The following is a 22,710-nucleotide window of genomic DNA, read 5'->3' as shown; positions in this document are numbered from 1 at the left end:
AAGGACGAAAATGGTCTTGCCTGATGGACTTTGGTCTCTACAAAAATGGAGAACAAAATGGAGAGAGCGTGTAGGGAGAAGACTTGGAGAGATTACGGGAGATTAGAGGGTTTAAAGTGGAAACCAAGCCATCTCAACTTGTAGTGAAGGTTGAGATATCATCGGGCATGAGAGTGAAACTACAAGCCAGGTCATGCGTGGTGGTTGAGAAAATTAGATTGAAAACTCAAGGTTTGCTACAACCTTTTTGGAAAAGAAGGGCTCACACCTATAAAGTAATTTGCAAGGCTTGTAGATAAAAAAGAAAAAAAAGAAAAAAAAGAAGTTTGCTTCAAGAAATAAAAATCAAAATATTATTGAATTTTTATACTCTTATAACACATAAAGCATAAGAAAACATACCCTTATTATTTTTATATCTTTTATTTTGACCAATTCGAGCATAATTGATCATCATTGTTGTTAAGGCTAAAATCATTTACTTGTTGCTTGAGATCCACAACTTGGTGAATGATGTACATATTGCATTATAAACGAACCATAAGGATTCGATCCTTTTTCCCCATAAATTAGAAAATTCATAAAAACTCTTCGTTGATTATATATAGAATGGAAGGATATTTATCATAACAATCATTTATCCTTTATCCACATATTTTAACTCATTGATTCTCTGTCTTGGCTTCTTTCAACGTATAATTCAATACATTTAAAGAGAATTAAAATAATTGTGCTGAAGTTTGGTGAGCTAAGCGGAGAACAAATTGTAATGAGGTATTGATGGAACAAATTTAGTTGGTTTGATCATGTTTCTATTACAGCAGATGTATGTCATCTCTGTACTTTCACATATGTCTTCTTCTTCCTTTTCTCCTTTCTGGTTTAGAAAAAAATCATAGTTCCAAGATGTAGCTCATAAGTAGATTTGGCGAATTAGGAGATTTAAGTCGCGGGTTAGGAAATCAACTTAATTATTCTATCATTAAAAAAAAAAAAATCGGACTTGAGCCAAGCTCTAAATTAGCAAGACGTAGGGTTAACTTCTTATATTAGGTTTTATAATATGGAAAAAACTACCCATCCATCAAAAAATCAAAATAAATTAACATATTTTTAGTTTTGACATTAGGAGTGAATGACCCTTTTTGCTTTTTTTCTAATACAGATGTACTTATAATGTATGGATGAGGATTCCTCTCATCATCGGAATAATACAACTAGTTAAGTTAATTAATCTATGCATACCCTTCATTTTATAATTATAAGAAAATAGAACATTTCATAGTTTTCTTCTTAATTATCAGATATTCTAAGCATTTGATTACGAGGAAATTGAGACAACGTAACCTATCATGTTATTCTTGATATAAGACGATTTCCAATTACTCTTCATCTAATATTGTGAAAGATGATGGACGGTGTTTATATAATATTAGTAATGTATTCATCTGAGAAAAAATCCCAAGAAATTATCCATCAATGAAGAGAAAACATCACTTTCTTGATCTCATCCCCAAACCTGCCGTGGAGCTTACGTGGGAAGAAAGCAAGCAAACTCAAGTGTTGAATGGAAAGGGTAATAAGCACATCATACATCTAGAAGTATATATTCGAAATTAGTTTTCTCGAATAATATCAACCTTTGATGGAATGGACTCCACTGATTGGTCCCAAAATACACCAATCATTGAATGGTAAGAATGATTCAAAAAACTCTTTCATGATAGATATTTCAGGATCAATAGCATTCTGTTCTTGATTTCATGAATAATGCTATTACTTGATTTCATGTATTCTTGACTCAAATTTCAGCAGAACTGCTATTACTCTATGCAAGTTTTTGTTTTTTCTCAGTAGGATTTCCTGTCAGTAAAAGGTGTTCTAAGCTTTTCTCCCTTCACCAATCCCTTAAAGGATGAAACATTTGAGGTAGGGCCCAAAGGTAGGAACTTGAGTGAAGATACCTCATACTCGATCCTCATTCCGTCACTCTCCATGTGGACTGTAAAGAGAATTGCTGACCCAGAAGGAAAAGAAACATTTTGAAACAAAGTTTCTAATACGTGATATGCTTTACAGCTTTTAACATCGCATAACTTTAGTCAAGAAATATAGAAGCTTGAATATGAAGAAATTTGATGTTTGAAGGCTGTCTAAGGTGCAAAGAACTCATGACATTTTATATGATGATGCGAACACAACAAAAGCAAATCTTCAGATGAGAAAGACAGCCCTACAGTTCCTACATCCTTTTTCTATGGAATGATAAGTTTCAGTCAAGACATTAAAATTCATAGAAAGATGGGAAAAGAGAAATTTTAGCCGAAATATGTAAGACAATCGGATGAACCAAAACAATAATTTAAGTGTTCAGAGATAATCTAGAGCATTTGCGGTTAAATATTAGGGAGAGAGTAGTAATTTTCAGCACCATATGAAAATGCGTGGAAGCAACAAGTGAATCCTTGAGAAATGCATATTAGTGTGATTGACAAAAATTCAAAAATCTTGCTACTTACAATTCTATTGTAAAAGCTCAGTCATTACTTCGTACTTGCATGGATACAACATACAGGCATTGAATTGATGTCATCAACCAATTCCAAAAGGTCGACTCTGTCGAGATTTATTCTTACCGGACAGTTTCATCTGATTTGTATGATCTTCTTCCACTTCCAGCTTTTTCCTCCAAGCAACCTCTTCCTTTTGTCTTTTAATCAGCTCTAGCTCACAAAATCGTTCCTCATCTTTCCTTTGTTGCTCCAAGGCTTCTCTTCTCTGTGCTTCTTCCACTCTCCTCCTATTCTCTTCCAGCATCTTATCCAGCTCTTCTCTTTCTTTTCGAGCTTGTGCCTGAGTGGTCATATTTACATCAAAATGTGCATGAGGCCAAAATCACAGAAACATCTAATGAACTGGTTTCAGAGAGTGACAAATATCTGATACTTCTAGCTTATTAATATGCATTTAGCAATTAACTTTCAATTGTTAGCAAATTCCATATCAGATGGGACACTGTTTGGCACAGATGAAAAAGGAACTGATATGAATTGAAACAATTAACTATGATGCAGTCCCCTTAAATATGACAGATAGAGCAGATAAATCCATATCTGAGATGGATCATCTCAGAGGGCAGAAGAGAAGAAGTGATTCCGCACAGTCAGAGGTAGGGGAAACTTTTTAGTAGGGACCAATTCAAATAACTATCTAGGTGCACAGTTCAACTGGTAAAAATGTTGGCTTCTGGCTTTGTACCTGTAATGATATGAGTAAATATAGAAATGTATCTATTCCCAAAGGATGTCCACCCCAAACAATCTTTGCTCTTACAGCTATCCTCTCTAGTTTCATGTTTGAAAACTACCAGGCTTTGCTGTACTTTGAGGCTCTTCTATGCTGAGACTTCACTCACCCATGATTTTGCTGAATAGTCTTCGACATTTATCTCCTTTAGAAAGAAGTGAATTCCTAAATTTACGGAATAAAAGAGAAAACTACAAGCTCTACATGCTGGGTGAGGAAATAAGAAAAATTTAACAAAGCACCTGCCTCCTCCTGATCAGTCTTGCCCACTGTAATAACCTCCTATTACTCAAAGTCTCAGTTCCGACCCAACCTTAGTTTCATCAAAGTATGATGACACAACAAACCAAGTCTTTTGTGTTTGAATAGTATAACTGACCAAAGCCCCTATTACTCATTGCCTCAGTTCCATCCCAGCCCTAAGGTGCTCTGTGGACAGTTGCCACAAGTGATTTACATTCCAATATCTATATCACTGCAAACCCAAGTCATTTTTGTGCGCATAGTATGATGATAAATGTTAGAAAACAACAGTTGAATGCCGGGAATTTGGTTAGTTCTCTATTATCCAGGGGCTTCACACAGACAGCTAAAGATTACTTATGCCACATAAGGGACAAATATATTGACTTTGGCAATGACAAGCGCCAACAGAAACAATCAACATTCCTGACGGTCACAATATTGATGAAGAAAGATACAATGACTGGTAATTCAAGTAACTTCTCAAGATATCTTAAAAGTGGAAATCCCAACTAAAGCCTTGAAACTCATTATGATTTTTAAACATGGTGATAAAGCATGCAATACATGTACAAGACTCAACAATCTATTCCCACTACTACAAGAAGAATAGAAGTCTTAGTATTAACAAGCTAGCTTCAAATCACAAGTCTCAATGCCACAATTTTTTTCCCTTTCAAAAACTCCTTGCAATCTAAAAATAGATGTTAAAAAGAATGGTAACTATATAAATAGGTCCACTTCCTTTAATTATTTTACATGTTAAGGTCCCAATTTTTTATGACTACGAATTAAGTACCCAAAAGACAGTTGGCAGGTAGAAGCTCGTAACCAATACATTATCGCAGATAATTTTTTTATATTCAAGCCCCCTACAATAAGAGACCAGTAACTAGTGGGAGTTCAAGATTCTTACTTCTTTCCTTCTTTCCTCAACAAGAGCAGCTTCCTTTTCCTTGAGCAGTTGAGCTACAACATCATCAAACAATTTCTTCTGACCTTCTTCTATCCGCCTCTCTATTTCTGACTGGACTTCCTCAGAATTTAATTTCTCTTCCACATTTTTCCGAATGGATTCCTCCAGTCTCCTAGTAGTCTCTTCCTCTAATAGGTTTAGCTCCGCCTCTAGTTGCCGCCTGATAACAATCACAGTAAGAGTAATTTCATTAAGCATGCAAAAGCTCTCCTAAGTAAACTGCAGATTTCCACTTTGAGATTACATTGATGACAAGCGAACACTGATGTGGAAGTACAAATAAACAGGGAAATAATTGTTCATCAAACAATGCATGTCAGGATAAGTGGTAGCTTATTAGTTCAAAAACCCCCATAGAAGCCAACCTGTCACTTGTCACAACTACAGATGAACTACCCGTTGAGAACCGGCAAAAACCAAATGGAGATAAATCACCATGGCTAAAAATTGAAGAAATTATGCTAGCAATAATAATAAGACGTTGGTGGAAACATGCATAAAATATTTACCTCTTCTTCTCTTCCTCCTCTTTCTTTAATTTCTCAACAGCAATTTTGGTAGAAGCAATACTTGTACTTCTTGACCTAGACAATGGAGACAATGATTCAGTCCTACTTCTACTTCTATGTCTTCTGCGTCGCCTAGAAGGTGTAGGAGACCGACTTTTACGCCTCCTGTAACTCGGTGAACGACTTCTCTGATGGCGCCGAGGGGGTGGAGAATCAGAATCACTTTTCCTCCTGCACTCAAAATATTTACAACTTTACAACATCACAACACATCCTTTTGAAAGTAATCAAAAACCCACCAATGGGATCATCATTTCACCTCCATATTGCCCCAAATTGGACCGTAAGTTTGCATCTAAGGACAAAAAAAAAAAAACAGAGCTACTACAAGATTGAATAAAAATGACTAAAAATCACAACTTTACAACATCACAGAAGACCCTTTTGAGAGTTAAAAAAGACCCACAAGTTGGATTATCAAATCAATTCCATAATTTACTAAACCAGATTACAAGACTGAATTTTTAAGAACAGGAAAACAAAGAACTAAAGTGTCATAGCTATTGATGCAAAGAGTATGTGACCTTGAGTGAGACCTGGAATAAGAAGAGCGGATGCGGTCAGCCCTTCTGCTTCTTCTTCTTTGGGGGTGGTCTGCCGGCGACGGTGAGCGCCTCCGCCGGTGCGACGGCGAGCGAGATATGCTTCTAGCCATCTATCTACCTTAAGGTAATTATACCGGTCATAAAGCTTACTTGCCTTTGTAAGAAATCTACTGACAATGTTTTCATTGTGCCTAGTTGGCTTTAGTTGCCGTATCAATTAGTCCAGTCCACTTGCCTATCTAAATTTTCTCTTTTGTTATGAAGCATATTGTTATGGTTCAAACTTGAGGAACTGAAAAGATATATTGCTCTAACTTGAAGTACCTTAAATTGTAGTCACGCTGGCTTTGAATCCACTGCTATGAAATGGAAAATGATATATTAAAAAGTCAAATAAAAAAATAATTTTTTGAATAATATAAATATAGTTTTTTTAATTATATGTATTTTAATGCTAAAAAATTATTTAGAAAAATCAATTATATTTTAATATTTTTTATGTTAAATTAATTTTAATATAATTATATAACTAATTTAGATATATTTTATGTTTTAAAACTTTAAATATAATTAAAAATTTAATGAGTGTTCATACAGGAACAATTAGAAATTGAACAGTAATAATTTAAAATCAGATAATAACAATTGAAAATTAAACAATAATAATTCAAAATTAATAATAACAATAGACTTTCACGTAAATACTATAAATAAGAATATAAAAAAATTAAGTCATATGAACACTTATATATTAAAATATTGTTTGCCTCATGCTTTAAAATAAAAAAATAAGTTGTTAGCCAATAATTATTGACAAACAGTTATTTGTTTTTGTCATTTCTACAGAAAAATATAGAAATGGCTCTTTACATGAATATATATTGAAATATTGTTTGCCTCATGCTTTAAAATGAAAAAATAAGTTGTTAGCCAACAATTATTGGCAAACAGTTATTTGTTTTTGACATTTCTATAAAAAAATATAGAAATGGCTCTTTACATGAAAAATAACTAAAATAATTATCTATTTGCCTCATGGAGCAAAACAATAAAAAAATAAAAGTTAAAAATATAATTTTTAATATTTAACTTTTTATTTAGCTCTCTCATTCAAGATGTTCTATACCACCACCACTTGTATAATGATGGTTAAATTGAGTGTTTTTCTTTATATTATTATAGCATATTTTTAGTTTAAAAAAGATTTGAATTGGTTTTTTAGGTGTTTTTTTTGTGATTTTATTATATATATATATATATATATATATATACACACACTATATTTTTAATTAAAAATATTTTAAAAAATTATTATGTATCATAACATTAAACTTACAAACCAGTATCGAGTTAAATGAATTAGTTAGGATAAAAGTTTAATTAAATTAATTTTTTTTAAAATAAATTGAAACTAATTAAATAAAAAATCAAATCAATTGATTTGGTTTGATTTAGTTTTATGTTTTTTAAAATCAAAAGTTTTTAGTTGACGAAACAAAGCCCATTTTGTTTTTAATTTTTAACTATAATTATTTAAAAAAATTAAAAAAAATCATTTAATTTAATTAATTTTAGATAAATTTTTTATAAATATTCTAGATAATTCAATAGATTTATTCATCCCTACTTTAATTTCACTGCTAGATTACATTGAGTACAAATTCCAAAAAAAGATTACAAGAAAATTAATTAATACATTAGTTTTCACATGTGAAAGTTGGTTTGAGGATATGGTTGATGTTAATATCTAAATTAAAAATAAATAAATAAATAGCGCGTCTGCATGTTACTTTGATCATGTTTTTTTAAATGATATTATGGAAAATCATTTTTTTTATAAATCTATCAACATAAAAAAATTTAATCAACAATATTCAAACAATAGAGTCTTGTTTTCAATTCTTTTTATATATATATAATTCGGGGTGTTCGAGATAACTTACACACATCACAACTAATTTTCAAATCTACTAAATATCTTACAAGTCTAATAAACAAAAAAGACACCACGAAGATAATAAATTAATGCATAAAAAAAATTAAACTTGATATAATTATAAAGCAAACCTTCCACTTGATCAATGAGTTATACCCCAAGTGCATCCAATCCTTTCTTCTTTGGACATGGAAGAGGTGAAAGGCCCAAAAGGTAGATAATTTCCTGAAGAGAAATCTCAGAGGCAGACCATTCCCAAACCATATATACCATATATCCTCATGCAATTGTAACAGGTACAAACATAGAAGATGGAACTGGCATTTTCTGTATGCCAGCCACATGGTATAGTATATTTTTCAAGTAATTTTCTTGCTTATGTACAAAAATCTATAGCATAAAATATAGTAACCATGCATTAGTTTGACAAGTCTATCTCAAAATTGATTCCATGCATGTTGGAGAAGCTCTATCTTGCCCTGGACAATTGTATAGCTTCTTGGTCAACGCTTGAATCTTCGGCCCAGATATATTGTTGAGACATGAGCACTGCCAAGTCTTGGTTCATAGCATCCTCGAGCTGCTCCCACTTTGCCCATCTCTCGGCCAGGCCTACGCCTCGCAGCATTTTCACCACTTCCGTCATTTTGGGGCGGCCTTCAGGTGAGCTATGCGTGCATAGCAATGCAACCTGGACTATACTCTCGACTTCTTTGCGGTCGTAAGTTTTCAAATTTCCATCCACGATGTCATCAAGCCTGTTTTCCCTCAACAACTTCTTGATCTGCACGTCATTTTTCCATCATTTTAAGCATAACAGAAGCACGCAGGAATGTGTAGAATGATGCATATAAGCCAAAAATAACACTAGAACACTCTGCGAGCAGGAATTTTGATATACAGATATATCTAGTATAAATTCTGTAATGGGCCAGGAAGTTCTAGAAGTCTTACATGGTCAAGCAGAAGAACTTCCTCTTCCTCCTCGAGACGAGAAAGGTCTATTGCACGCTGACCGGTTACCAGTTCAAGAAGTGTAATGCCATATCCGAACACATCTGTCTTTTCTGATGATTTTCCAGTAGATAGGTATTCTGGGGCGATGTGACCCATGGTACCACGCACCTGAGTAGTAAAATGAGTGAATTTCGTGTCAACTAGTTTTGCTAGCCCGAAATCTCCTAGAACGGCTTCAAAATTGTCATCTAACAGGATGTTCGCAGCCTTTAGATCGCGATGTATAATCTTAGGATCACAATGCTCATGTAGATACTCCAATCCGTGCGCTGTACCAAAGACAATTTTTTTCCTTGTTGGCCAGTCCAAGCCTTTCTCACCAGGCTTTAATTCTATAATGTAACATATGTCACTGTCATGAAGCGATTTCGAAGAAGAAAAAGTTTCTATTTATAACATGAAAATCTCAAAGATGGATTGAGACATGGTAGTATTCAAAGAAATACCTCTCAAGCGGTATGCAACGCTAAGATTTTGCATGTATGGATAGACCAGGATTCTCTCAGATGAAGTTGTACAGAATCCAACCAACCTTAGAAGATTCTTATGAACAGCAACACTGATAAGTTGAACTTCTCTCTGAAATGCAGCATCTCCGCCAGGACTGTAATAATCCGCAAGTCGTTTCACAGCAACCTTCATGTTGTCTGAGAGGATACCTTTGTAAACTTTTCCAAACCCTCCTTGACCAATTATGTTGCTTTCACTGAAATTGTCTGTTGCAAGTTGAAGCTCACGCCAAGAAAATCTCCGAAGCTGCCCAAATGAAATTTTGCTGTCGTCTTCACCTAAAGTCATGTAAAAGCTGGAGTTTATGTACCTTCAATCAACAGCAACATTGAAACGAATTCAACTACAAGAGGAAAAAAAAAATTACCAGCAACATCAACAAAGATATCATTTTTCTCTTTGTGAAATTGATGATATCGGTATGCCAGAACAGCCACGAGTATCAGAAGAATGAAAGCACCACAGCTGGCAGAAGTTGCAATTACTTTGAGTCTTGACTTGCTGGTTGAAACTGCAAAGCTCTCGTGTTTAAGCTCCATCTGAAGATTAATGTCTAAGAAAAGAATAGTGACAACATGCAGTGTCTTAAAGAAACTAACCTTGAAGGGGAGACCCCGAGATGCAAGGTTCTTCCAAGCTCAGGCCACAAGCAAGATGAGTTGCTGTAAAACTGAAAAACAAATAACAGTTAATGACAAGCAAACAAGCTTGATAATAATGTGCCTAACATTAAAACAGATAAAAGGATTGAATAAATTAAGATATAAACTGTTTGGATATTTCACTCGACCAAGTTACGAAATAGAAGATGAAAAGATATCGTTGAAGGATAAAAACCAAACAAAAGTTGGAAGAGTTGAAAATTCTGAAATTTACTTGAACATTGCAACAGAAAAGAGTTTCCCGGGTATTCTTCCAGTTAAATTGTTAGATGAGAGATCCCTGTCAAAGAAAAGGTATCGTAAGTAATATGAACATGGTCAACAGCAGAATTATGATCTTTGCAAGAGCAAGACTGCCGAAAAGCCTTGTAGAACCAGTAAAATGACTGAAATTTAAAACAAAGCCATGTTCTAAGAAACTTTCATAACAAAAACGATACGCTGCTGCTTCGTGCATATAAGAACAAGACAAGGAAATATGACTCTTCAGGAGGCGTTAAAGGAATCCTTACAAATTTTTCAAATTGGATAGCTGACCCCAAGTGGTAGGTATAGAGCCACTGAATTTATTGCTGGCAAGATTTAGATTTTGTAGATGCACCATGTTGCCAAGATAATCAGGTAAGGGCCCTGACAGACTATTGTTCTGTAATTCCCTGCATGGAGAATTTTAGGTTTTATGAACATGGGCATAATTCAGCACCATCATACATCATGGAACCATAAAAGTACATGGTTATGTTTGGTTAGTGTTCCAAGACAAAAAGAAAAAAAGAAAGAAGAAGTAATAATAATACAGAAATGACAAAAATATGTTTGATTAGATAGATTGGAAAAGAAATATAAAAATAAAGATGTTTTTAATGAAAATTTTTAAATGAATTATTGTCATTTCAAAATAGAAAGGATAGGAGACGGCTCCCCTCCATACCAAGTACCTTCTTCTCATTCTGTAACTGATTGTTCTCCCAAATTAGCATCAATTTCAAATTCATCCTCTATCTTCAATTGCATCAATTTTAGTCCCAAAACTTTCTATACATGCTAAAACAGAGAATGTGCTAGGTTTGGTTGATGGTGGATCTTATATTCTGAAAAATGGAGTAAATTATTGCCATCAGTATTTCGACATGAAATGAGAATATTGGATCAGGATATCATTTCATTCTAGAAATACTTGGGTTCAGATTTGCGTTTGCAGACTGTCTAAATTGATAAATAGACGAATGCTCATGCAAATACATACTGAAAATCCATGTGACTTCCAAGCTAGCCAGAAACTTACAGGGCAACCAGAAACTTCAGTTTCGTAATTGCAGGTGAAAGAGTTCCCGAAAATCCAAGTGAATTCAGGTTCCTGCAAATTAGAACATTTAGAGAGTATATGAACTGCAAAATTAACCCAGGAAACCACTATCAATTAAGGAAGTATCGAATAAAAATGCAGCACTCCAGCAAGTAAAAATCCCGCGGCCATCCCTCTTCATATCTGAAGTGTGTTGCTAAAATAGGCAAAACTGAAGTTTATCTCCAAATACAGGTACTTACAGGGATTCAACATGTCCATTTCTGCAATTGACATGAGTCCAACTAAAGCAAGGACTCACTAAATTTGTATCCCAATTTATCTGTCTATTTGAATCATTGAGTGCGAGCAAAAGATCTCTTAAAGCATTACCTAAACATTAGAGAAAGCTTAAACTTGTCAGTGGAAACTAATGACAGGCAGCAGCACCCTATACTCTATTATCTTGACATTTCAAATTTTAGCCTGTATCTCAAAGCCTTATATTTTCCCACCAACATCAGCATTTGGTGTGAACAGATAACACGGTATTAATGAAAATCGTAGATAAAATACCTTCAGTGTCAGGTTCCTTGGTTGAAATAGTGATTTTCAAAAAATTGAGCAGAATAAGAAAGTTGATAACTAGTTTCAGAGGATTCCAGAGGGAAAAGACTCCGAACATGTATCTGTATTTGGTGTAGCAGAAAGATTCAGTCGAAGATGGCTTGCCGCCGCTTGGATGTCCTAATAAAGAAAAAGTTTTATGAGTTTACATGAGCAGATCATAAGATCAAAATTTGACCCTTATCTAGCCCAACATGTACATCAAATTCTCAATGAAATGTTAGAGCTTTAAAACAAACTAAAATTAGCTTAGGATTGAAGTGTAATAATCATGACAAATACGTTAGAAGCAAGAAGGATATCAGCTTTTCTGGCAAGCATATGAAGCACAAATAAAGTATAGGAAACCAATGTTTACATCATTACAGCATATTAACATGCTGTCTCGAGTAAAAGAGCTGTCATTCATCATTTTGGTGCCTGACTTCTCCCTTTGTTAAGAACAATTAGCAACTTCCATTTCAACTAAGGACTTAAAGATGTTTCTTGGTAAGTTCAAAGCACCAAACAATACAACTAATGTTACTGTTTAAGCAGAGGCTGTTCACACTCCCTGGAGTTTAAAATCCAAAACAAACTGATTTTCTGTTTTTTCTTTCTTTCTTTCCAAAATCAGTGACTTGTGTGAACAATGATTAACATGCTACTAGAAAGAACTGTAAAACCATGGTGATTCCATCACTTTTAGGTCTACTAAGCTATAACTTTTTTCAGAATTTTTATCCACAGCAGGATGCTCCAATCATATAAAGTAATAGACCAAAGCATTCACTATTCTGATTTCTCAGTCCTGGTATACATTATGCCTTCTCCAACAAAATATAACTTTTTCTCTTAAGATCATGCACTTTTGGTTTTTAACTTTTTTATATGCAAGGTTACCTTTTTCCTTTGCATCAAGCCTCTAGGAGACCTTCTAGTTCTACCTCAGTCACTTAGCCTAATGCTGCCTAAGATTGTGAAAAGGGGAAAAGGTGAGCACACCGAAACAGAAAAGCTTAAAATTCAACCACCTCGTTAAACATGCAGTGGGAAGTTCAATCTAAGCTTATCCACATTCCATGAAGAAACTATCTGACAGAAAAATGTTCCCATTATCCTCATCCTCCACAAGGTTGAAACCATTTATTACCCGCCACACACCTTAATGAGACAAAGCAAATTCTTCTTCCACTACTGCCACCCCACAAACTTTGCAGGACCATAAATGGTTAATGGTCATTGGAACAAGAAAATATACTGTCTTCTATCTTCCTACTTCACATTAGTAGTGAAAAACAGCAGATTTGTTTACTGAAACTCATAACCATTTCATCCAAATGAACATCAACAGAATCTACCATCCCTTAGCATCACTAACAAATTCAACCAGCAAGGGACCCCCCCCACGACAGACAAACACAAAAATGAAATATATACTACTAGCCTGAAGAAACAAAAGAGAAAAGCTTTGAAATTGACAGCAACCTAGAAAGAAATATACTAAATTAATGTAACAAGTTAAATAAAATTCACATTTAAGAACATGCCTTCCATGACTTTCCCGCACGAAACTCTTGTGTGTGTGTGTGATCAAGAAAGCAGAGAAAGGAAAAGAAACATACCTCTATTGTCTTTAGCCATGACAAATACAGCAAACGATGAATGAATAAAAAAAGGTGGTGGCACAAGAAGAAGAAAATGAGGAAGCTGAACACAGTCATTATTATGATTATCATAAGGAATAAATTATGATTAATGCATTGGACCCACAAAGCATTTTGATATGCGAGAAAGGGATTCTTTGAAAGGCCAATAGCTTAGAATATCAGAGGGGCTAGTGGTATTATTGGTGGAGGATGAGAATGAGAATCCCACTAATTGAACTTTGCTTTGCTTTTGCTTGCAATTGGATTGCATTAAAGATAATGACGAACACTTTTTTGTTGGCTTTGTTGCTTCTAAGATATCCAGACCACATGAGATGCTTTCTGGTTTCGCCCATAGTGGCAATGGCATGCATATCCATGAGAAGACTACAAGTATGTGTTTTTAGAGAAGCTTCCAGCCTGAAGGTAACCATGTTTTATTGAATAACTTATTTACTTGGTCCCTGGGTTTTAAACACAGTTTTAACTTAGTCCTTTATATTTAAAATAACTAACATAATTCTTTTCATCATAGTTATTATACGTGAACTGTTACTTCATCCAATTAAAAGTTAATCTGCAAGGTAATGAATTAACTCAAATCAATATTTTTTTATAATTAAAATTATATAATTTCTTTTTAATTTTAATTTTGATTTGATCAAATTCAAATTCAGATCAGATTTAACCAAGTTAACTTATCATCAATTACCATCTGATCACTTGATTCTGATCAAGTTAATGTTAAAATTAATTCATATCAAAATCCAATCTAAAATAAGTGTTGAATATATTACATTTTAGATTAATTTACTAGATTAATAACTATACCTTCTATATTTTTATATAAAAATAATTTAATTAGTCTCGTGATCGTTGATGAAGTTGGATTTTTATGAGTGTTGATTTCTCCTTGAAAATCCCACTCTCAAAGTTCCTCTTCAATAATTTAATTTGTCAAACGCTGTGCTTGCAATTATTGCAGGAAAAAACTGAGAAATGTTACAATTTTTAATACATGAAGGATTAAGTTATAATCTTGTTTACAATGCAGGGACTGGACAATACATTTCATTCGTGCTCCGTTACATGGAGACAAGAAGCACACTTGGTGCACACTTTTGTCAGAGGAAGAATCTATCCTTCCTCCGGATGTCTTTGCTTTAACAATGTGATGCACGTGTAAGGGCTTTACTTTATTTGTTAATTGGACATTTTGTGTCCACATGTCAACATGATTGATCTGTCCCGTGATGAAATTAAATTTTTTAAAATATTGAATTAACCTTTAAATAAATCAAATTTAATGGATTTTTTGAAGGATGAAAAAATAATAAATATTATTTTCAAAAACATGCTTTCTCTATATATTTTTAAAAAATAAAAACTCATTGGATAATTATCCCAAATGTTTCAGAAATGAATTTACATTTATATTTTATCTTCATCTCTTCAAACATTCAATGCACACTTCATAGGTATTTATCTATCTGAGTGATGTCTTACTTTAACACATGTAATGGCTTCACTTTAGCTGTTAAAAGGACATTTCATGTCCATATATCAACATGATTGGTCTTCATTTTTATATTTTATGAAGCATAAATGATCATTTTGTGTTTCATTTTTAATTTTATAGTTTATACCACCACTTTCGGTTTTCTATGTGGATAAATGACAGTGCATTGACAATTTGATAATTTACTTTATTAATTTGGAGATTTTAATGCTTTGTGGGAAGAGACAAACATAAGTACGAGTTTCATGATTTTGGGTATATTATAAAATTTCAGTCCTCAAAATTTTGTAAAATCACCATAAGTTTTTTTTATAAATCAAATTGGTTTATAAAAATCACTTTCACTGATTTGCTAATGTAATGTGGAATACTTTTATTAAAAAAAATTAAATAAAAATATATAAAAATTAATGATTTTAAAAAAAATAAAAATATATAAAAATTAATGATTTTTTTATTATTATATTATTATATTAAAAACATATAAAAAAATTAATTTAATATTTTTTTAACATATACAAAATTAATTTAACATTTTTTTAGCAGGAAAACATTTTAAAAATAAAATTTAACCACAAATAGAAATAAGTTAAATTGCAAAAATATTCACACTTCTAAATTGGTGATTGACAAATAATATGATTATACAATGATATTAGTGTGTTTGATATTATGATAATTTTTATGTCTATAATTTAAAAAAATAAATTTAGAATAATTATAAATTATAGTTTTCTTTTATAACCAAATTTTAAAAAAAAATCAGTAGAATCCATGCAATGTGTTGATAAATTAAATATTTTCAAAAAAAGGTATTTGATGCAAAACTTCTTTTCTTTGAATATGTAGCACTTCTTTTTTCTTTTTTCACTGCAAGCGAAACTTGATGGAAGATTCACCACTCAAAAAAGATAAAGAGTGCGACCACTGTTTATCTCCTCCTATAGACCACCATTCATAAAACGCAAAGAATATCAGAGATCACCAAGAAATTCTTCAATGTTTATGGCCGCAAAGAGGAGCATAATGTACGTAAAAAACAGCTCTTCTACCACTAGCTAGTTCCATAACGTGACAAAAATATTATAGAAGTGGGCAGCCTGAACTAAGAAAAATTAGATTGGAAGCAGAAAATATGAAGGAAGTGAATTAAACAACTTGAGAGAAAAACCTAGATGTTATATAAGTCTCATAATTGAAGATAAAATTTTAAATTAAACACTGGATGTTCAAAATAGGGTTGAAAATTTTACGAAAACATAAATTTTGGTAGCTCAACACTTGGACTACTGTTTCCGATGTACCCGTTAAAAGGAGTCCACCACCTTCAACTCCGTATGTGGTAGCTCAACTCTTCTAGAATCTCCTGCATCACAAAACCCCTTAATTACACAGGCATAATGGATAAAATATCATCTTGAACTAAAGCTTCAACAGAGACAACATTGAAAACGCCAAAACCTGAAGGCTGAAGCTATGCCATATCCATGTTTTCCTCAATGTTCTGCTGACAAGTCTCAAATCTCATTCTTTTCGCTTGAAGTAGGTTATCACAACTTGATCCTGCCCGATCATCACTATCAAGACCTCTCTTAGCTTTAAGCCTTGCCTCATCTTGCTCATATATTAGGTATACTCCAGTCTTCTTCACAGTCATTGTGTTCAGAGAGTCTACAATAAGCTCCACTTCATCTTCACTACCAAGTTTGAAAAAATTGTTTGATATATGGCCTTGCCAAAGGTGATCTTCGCAGGATTTTACCAAGTTAATTGCTACAGCACGAAACTTCTTGGTAAAACCCTTAGTATAATTAGTCAATTTGATTCTAATTTGTTTAGTTTCTTCTTTCTCTAAATGAGATGAGCAAACAATGCACACGTTCATGCCATTCAAGTTCCTGCCGTCGAATTCAGGTAATTTAAACAATATTGAAGCACCCTCATTCTTATAGTTGAACAAGGCAGGAATCTCATTTCCAGGAAGTACCAAACCAGAAAAGGATCCCTGCACAAAGAGTACCATTTTTATTTTATATATTTAAGAACATAGCAAAATATGTTTAACAAGAGAGCCAGAGAAAGAATATTATACCATGTGCATGCTATTTTTTAAAGTATTTGAGATATCGTTGCACCCTTCCATGTCAATGTGTGTAATGGACCTTGATTTATCCAGTCCTGGAGCCTCAATCAGTTTGGAGCAATTAGCAATATACAACAAACGCAAGCGTGAAGCTACTGATATGTCTGGTAATCTTTCCAATGATGTGCAGTTCGAAGCGCGCAAGATATCCAAATTTCTAGGTAAAGCTGGAATTGTTTGTAGCCTGGTGTTATCGTCCAATCTTAGACTTGTAAGTCTCAAAAGATTACTCAAGCCAGCTGGTAGACTTTGAAAACTGTTACGGTCCAATTCCAGATTGGTTAGTGAGGGTAATCTCCCAAGATCTCTAGGTAGCGAATCATCCGATAAATTGCAATCCCTGAGCGATAAAGACGTGAGTCTGTCTAAGCCATGAAAAGAAGGTGGCAACAGGTTGGTTGGATTGGGACTTTTTCTTGGCAGAAGCCATGACATCAAACGTGAAGGCAATGTTGCAGAAGTTGAACCTTTACAGCCACAAAGTGATAAATCTTGGAGGTTCTTCAATCTGACTATGGTACTTGGTACTTGTCTTATGGCAGTGTCATCTGCATGGAGAATTGTCAAGGATTCCAAATCTCCCAATTCCTCAGGCAATTCATCAAATGTTGAGCAGCCTGAGAGGTAAAGAATCTCGATAGACTTCGACTTCCAGAAGCTATCCGGGAGCCTCATAAGTTGCTTGCAATCTTTGAAATTTACCAAAACAAGTCTTTCAAGGTATCCAATAGAATGATGAACTTCAACCAAACTTCTGCAGTCTTTGAGTTTTAACTTCTCCAGATGTGGAAGTCCGGAAAAGTCGGGAGTACGAGATAGGTAATGAGAATGACTGAGATTAAGAAACTTCAACTTCAAAAGGAACTGAGGAAAAGAAGAAAGATTCGAGAGTTAGAAAGAAATTGTTATTGTTTGATAGCATACTAAAGTTTAGATAAATATTTGATAGTTTTAGCGTACCTTAGAATTCTTAACCTGTCTTAGATTGCTGTGTCGCATATCTATAGCAACAAGGTTTTCCCCATAGAGGCCATCAGGTATGAACGAGAGTGGAAATCCATGCCAACAGAGCCAGGTTAATTTTCTCAAAAGATATTCACAGCCTCCACCAAGCTTTACATGATTGAGCTGGAGCAGCCTTAGGTTTTGCAGATTGCAAAACACATTTACATCCACTTTCATTTCATTCACTTTCAGCAAGTTTATGGCCATCCCTTGGATTGCTTCAGTTCCCTGTTAATAAACCACATCAAGAGGAAAGGATCAGATATTTTTCAAAACATGAATTTAAACAATGAACAGTTTGCATTCACCATGTTTCTTCGCAATATGTCAGCAACTTCTTCACGAATCCATAATCTACTCCGCCTTCCTGGATTGTTCGGTGATTGCACACGAACAATTTCTCTCCCCATGTCTCGAAGCAAATCATGCATTATTAGCTTGTTCTTTTCATTAACAGATACGAGGCACCTCTGAGTGAGGACACTAAATCCAATGTCTGCGAAAAAATCACAACCATTTAAAATTGGTAACACATATTCCTTGTCCATCCCAACAAAGAAACATGATATATCGAGGAATATATCTTTCTGTGTGTCATCATTCAGGCCATCAAAACTTATTTGGAGCTTTTTCTGAATTTGATCATCAGGAATTCTTCTCAGTTTTTCCAATGCGCTTTTCCATTCAACTATACTTCTACCAAATAGAAAAGAGCCTATTACTTCAAGTGCTAGTGGCAATCTTCCACAGTAGTCAACAATTTGTTCTGACAACACCTTATAATCTTCGACGGGATGGTTTGTTCGAAAGGCATGCCAACTAAAGAGCTCCAAAGCTTCAATGTCATTCATTTCTCTGGCCATGTATACTTGATCAGCTCCAAGAACTGTTAGAACATGCTTATCTCTTGTTGTTACAATGATTCTGCTTCCTGAACCAAACCAATCTCGACTCCCCGCTATCGCTTGTAACTGATCTAATTTATCTACATCATCGAGTATGACAAGAACTTTTCTACTGTGAAGTCTTTCCTTTATCATATTCATTCCTCTGTCAACATTGCCAATCTTAATCTTGTCTTTCTTCAGGATCTCAAAAAGAAGTTGTTCTTGCAGTTTGACATGACCATTTGGCTGCTGTGAAATTTCTCGAACATTGGCGAGAAAACATTTCCCATCAAAACTATGAAACAACTCATTATACATGGCCTTGGCAATGGTTGTTTTCCCTATGCCTCCCATTCCATATATTCCCACAATGCAGACCTCGCTTGATCCAGCATTTAACAAAAAGTTCAATTGTTGCACACGAGGATTTATCCCGACTGGATAGAAGGCTACGAACAAGTATGTGCTACTCAGTTCTCTCAAAATCTCCCCAACAATTTTCTTTATAAATTTTGCTTCATGTCTGCAAATAATTGTCAACAAAATAGTGAGACTTTAAGCATAAAACAGCCAATTAGAATGTATTATGTAAAGCATAATCCAAAATATTTTATAATTTGTAGTTTTCCTGAAGAAAATCCAGCCCCAAGCAAAACATCTCATATTCCTTAGATCACCATTTAGTTCCTCAACCCTGGATTATCTACTGATAATGTACTTCTTATCAGTATATATCGTTACCTAAATTATTAAAATTATTTATTTATTGAAATCTTTTTAAAATAAATTGGATAGTGATGATATCCGTACACCAAATCGACTAGTAGTTCAGTCACTAACAACTAAAAAGCTCTAGATACCAGCTCTCTATTCGAAAGGCTCGTTCTTATAGCAAAACCCACTATGAGATTATGAGTAAAAACTTGAGATAATACCTCTTTAGAGGTTAATTATATAACAGATTTGAGCCAACATCATCATTGATGTTGTCTGTGAATCATGTGAGAAGATCAACTTGGATTTGCATTACATGAATCTTGGTCCAAGATTCCAAAAAATGATCCCAACGTTCTCCAATTGATGGTCCAAATTGCTTGGTTTCAAAATTGAAAAGTGCAGGTTAGATTTTCAAGATCGATCACTCTTCACAAGCCAATGAAGTGATTTATACATTGACAAATGCTGCATATCGAAAAAATCCCTAATAACCACTGCACTTAATTAACCAATTACCGGTGCCAATTGCGTATAATTTTTCACAGCCATTATTTTATATGTAATCTTTTACCAAAGATTCAGATTTCGCTATGTTCTTTCCGGGATTTTGTATTTATCAGGACTTCAAAACAAAGAAAGCGATTGGATTGGGTAAGATGCAAGATGGAGCCTATCAATGATGTTTTAGAAACTCTTTAGTAGCTATTCGACAACAAGTAGCTCATACCCACTGTAATAATGTGGTTTGAATTAAAAAAAAAATTAAGATGATAAAAAATTAAATAAAAAATAAATTGAAACCAATAAATCTTATAAAAACCAAATAAAAAATAATTAATTATTTAAAAACTAACACAAAATATATCATAAAAACCAATTAAAAACAACAAAATGCTTAAAAACAATTCTTCAAATAGTTTATTTAAAAAAATTAAAATGATAACAAATTTAATCAATTCAAGTTCTAGGATCTAACCACACTATAACAATTATATAAAAGTCAAATTTTAATAAATAAATGTCACAAAAAAATATATTACAAAGATAAATTAAAAATAAACCAAATGTTTTTTTTTAATTAATTTAATCTGAGATAATTTTGTAAAAAATTATTCAAACAATAAAATATTATATCAACTTGAATTTTTGAAATTAACTTGGTAAGTCTACGACACAAGTCATGATCTCAACTATATTTCATAAATTTTTTATTAAATTTATTTTTTATTTAAAGTAATTTTTATTTAAAAAAAAACCTAAACAGAGCCAGATGCGTGAACATTATAGACCAACATGTCTCGGCCATCTGAAAAAAGGAGCCCAGACCTTAAATCTGGGCTTGTTTTTATTTAATTTTTTAAGGGACAAATAAGCTATTATCTATTTTTTTTAAAATTACTAAAAAAAAGCAATTTAAATGGTTGAAATTCGATAATTTTATCATTTAATGATATCATTGGTAACATAAGAATTACTATTAATTCAAATTATAAAGTCCATTAAATTAGCAAGGATGGTTAATTTTATGAGTGCTTACCCATCCGCAACATTCCTCAAATCCCATCCAGACAAATTTGCAGCTTCAGTCAAAGCCATCCTCCATGTCGCCACCTTGCCCTTGTCTGTCTGGAGCACAAACCTTTCATCATGTCTAGCAAAGGCCTCTGCAAAACTTCCAGTTTGTTTCCTCACATCAGATGGATCAACATCATAGAATATAGGAAAAACAAGTTGCCTACAGCTTCTCCGACACTCCATGATCTTCACTAGTTCCTCAAGACACCATCTTGAATTTGCATAATTTCTTGAGAACACAATGACTGAAATCCTAGACTTTTGGATAGCTTGTAATAGCTCCGTCGAAATATCCTCACCCCTTCGGAGCTCATTGTCGTCTCTGAATGTGTTGATTCCAGCATCTTTTAAGGCAAAGTAGAGATGATCGGTGAAATTTTTGCGCGTGTCCTCGCCTCTAAAACTCAAAAACACATCATAAATCCACGGTTTTGAAGATGAATATGAAGATGCAGATGAAGACGCAGATGTCATTGTAACATGAGAACTAGGGTGGCGAGAGAAAGAACGAGAAATGGTACAAAATTAATGACTCCACAAATTAATGCGAGGGACACTTTAATTACCGAGGGAGACAGCCAAAGACTTTAGCTATCGCGATAGGAAAAAGGTCTTTTTCGTACTGTGATGCCCGCTGTGCTTGGTGATAGCAAAAGTTATTGAAGGATTAATTCTCCCTCGTGCCGCGATGACCAATGAAAAGTTGAGTATATATACGAGTTGTCTCCTTTTTTTTTTCCAGAGAATATTAATGCAGGAGGCAAGATTTATGCATGTGAAAGCGTGTAATTATATCTTCAATAGATAGAATAATAATTAAATAAATTATTTTTAAAAAATAAATTTTATTTTATATTCTTTACTTCAAATTAATGTTTTTTAAGTGCTGGTCAAATTTCCATGGTATAAATACATATTTATGAGCTAACTCACTAACCGAGGTGTTCCGCTACCTAGGCCTAGGGCAACCTATCTCAATTCTTTTTAATTTGTCCTTTCTTTTCTTAATTGTTTTCATCCTAAAAATTAATTTTTATTTTTATAAATATTAAAATATTATTTTATATGTGATTTTTTATTCAAATTAATAAATTCGAAGTTAAAATAAAATAAGTGATTTTATGTATGAATTAGATAGAGTTTTTCTTATGTTTCTTTAAAAAATATTAACTTAATTTAACATCAAGACATGATCAAAATTAGTTATTAATTTATTTGGGGAAACTAGAAAATACAAGTTTTAAATGAACACATTTAAAGAACACAAGAATTATTTAACCAAATTAACAAAAAATGATTGAAATAAATAATTGACATTAATATAATAGTAAATTTAAGGATTTTGATTTTTTTTTCCTTCAAAATGCAGACATAAAATCTTTATTTTTCTCTCATAAATTATAACTAATGATTCAATTTTTTTTTCACTTTTCAATGAAAACTTACCATTCAATTTACTTATTGATACACTTACTCTTACCACTTTAAAGGCTATCTTTCTAGTTATTACTTATATAATAATTAGGGAGCAATATTATTCGAAGCTACCGTTAAGGTACC

General features: G+C 33.2%; 3 protein-coding genes across 6 annotated transcripts in view; all 3 read right to left on the bottom strand.

Annotated features, from left to right (window-relative positions):
- Positions 1–2,345: 2,345 nt before the first annotated feature.
- LOC105140974 (uncharacterized protein At1g10890-like) lies at positions 2,346–5,923 on the bottom strand. Of its 2 annotated transcripts, none has more exons than XM_011048027.1 (4): positions 5,631–5,923; positions 5,035–5,265; positions 4,466–4,685; positions 2,346–2,853 (listed from the first exon to the last, which is right to left on the bottom strand). In XM_011048027.1, the coding sequence occupies exons 1-4, from the start codon at positions 5,747–5,749 to the stop codon at positions 2,593–2,595; spliced, it is 831 nt and encodes a 276-aa protein (XP_011046329.1). In that variant the 5' UTR covers positions 5,750–5,923; the 3' UTR covers positions 2,346–2,592. The 2 variants fall into 2 exon arrangements, with proteins under 2 accessions (XP_011046329.1, XP_011046328.1); XM_011048026.1 differs by having other exon boundaries at positions 5,619–5,922.
- A 1,890-nt stretch (positions 5,924–7,813) lies between these two features.
- LOC105140973 (probable LRR receptor-like serine/threonine-protein kinase At5g63710) lies at positions 7,814–13,389 on the bottom strand. 2 transcript variants are annotated; one of them, XM_011048024.1, is made up of 11 exons: positions 13,281–13,389; positions 11,626–11,796; positions 11,313–11,442; positions 11,050–11,121; positions 10,277–10,420; positions 9,979–10,044; positions 9,702–9,772; positions 9,470–9,613; positions 9,039–9,380; positions 8,530–8,924; positions 7,814–8,359 (listed from the first exon to the last, which is right to left on the bottom strand). In XM_011048024.1, the coding sequence occupies exons 1-11, from the start codon at positions 13,297–13,299 to the stop codon at positions 8,045–8,047; spliced, it is 1,869 nt and encodes a 622-aa protein (XP_011046326.1). In that variant the 5' UTR covers positions 13,300–13,389; the 3' UTR covers positions 7,814–8,044. The 2 variants fall into 2 exon arrangements, with proteins under 2 accessions (XP_011046326.1, XP_011046327.1); XM_011048025.1 differs by lacking the exon at positions 13,281–13,389 and adding an exon at positions 13,206–13,227.
- Positions 13,390–15,981: 2,592 nt separating this feature from the next.
- The window catches only part of LOC105140972 (TMV resistance protein N-like), an 11,291-nt gene continuing 4,562 nt past the window's right edge, over positions 15,982–22,710 (bottom strand). Inside the window, exons 2-7 of one of the 2 annotated variants that reach the window (XM_011048021.1) lie at positions 21,113–21,618; positions 18,280–19,381; positions 17,927–18,199; positions 16,916–17,830; positions 16,285–16,828; positions 15,982–16,189 (exon numbers count right to left, since the gene is read on the bottom strand). In XM_011048021.1, coding sequence (XP_011046323.1) covers positions 16,298–16,828; positions 16,916–17,830; positions 17,927–18,199; positions 18,280–19,381; positions 21,113–21,618 — 3,327 coding nt within the window. In that variant the 3' untranslated portion in view covers positions 15,982–16,189; positions 16,285–16,297. Of the gene's footprint in view, positions 16,829–16,915; positions 17,831–17,926; positions 18,200–18,279; positions 19,382–21,112; positions 21,712–22,710 lie in introns of those variants that run through there. The other variant, XM_011048023.1, reaches the window with a different exon arrangement.

This window comes from Populus euphratica, unplaced genomic scaffold, assembly GCF_000495115.2.
Source record: "Populus euphratica unplaced genomic scaffold, PopEup_1.0 scaffold318.1, whole genome shotgun sequence".
In the NCBI taxonomy this organism is placed as follows: domain Eukaryota; kingdom Viridiplantae; phylum Streptophyta; class Magnoliopsida; order Malpighiales; family Salicaceae; genus Populus; species Populus euphratica.
The sequence above is the reverse complement of the archived record's forward strand: the minus strand, read 5'-3'. Positions and strand labels throughout refer to the sequence as shown.

Coding starts and splice junctions, on each gene's coding strand:
- LOC105140973 (XM_011048024.1), bottom strand. Junction 10,421..11,049: donor CTGAAGTTTCTGGTTGCCCT/GTAAGTTTCTGG, acceptor TTCTCCATGCAG/GGAATTACAGAACAATAGTC. Junction 8,925..9,038: donor CGTTGCATACCGCTTGAGAG/GTATTTCTTTGA, acceptor GTTACATTATAG/AATTAAAGCCTGGTGAGAAA.
- LOC105140974 (XM_011048026.1), bottom strand. CDS start 5,749: ATGGCTAGAAGCATATCTCGCTCGCCGTCGCACCGGCGGAGGCGCTCA. Junction 4,686..5,034: donor GAGGAGGAAGAGAAGAAGAG/GTAAATATTTTA, acceptor GATTGTTATCAG/GCGGCAACTAGAGGCGGAGC. Junction 2,854..4,465: donor TTGAGGAAAGAAGGAAAGAA/GTAAGAATCTTG, acceptor ATGACCACTCAG/GCACAAGCTCGAAAAGAAAG.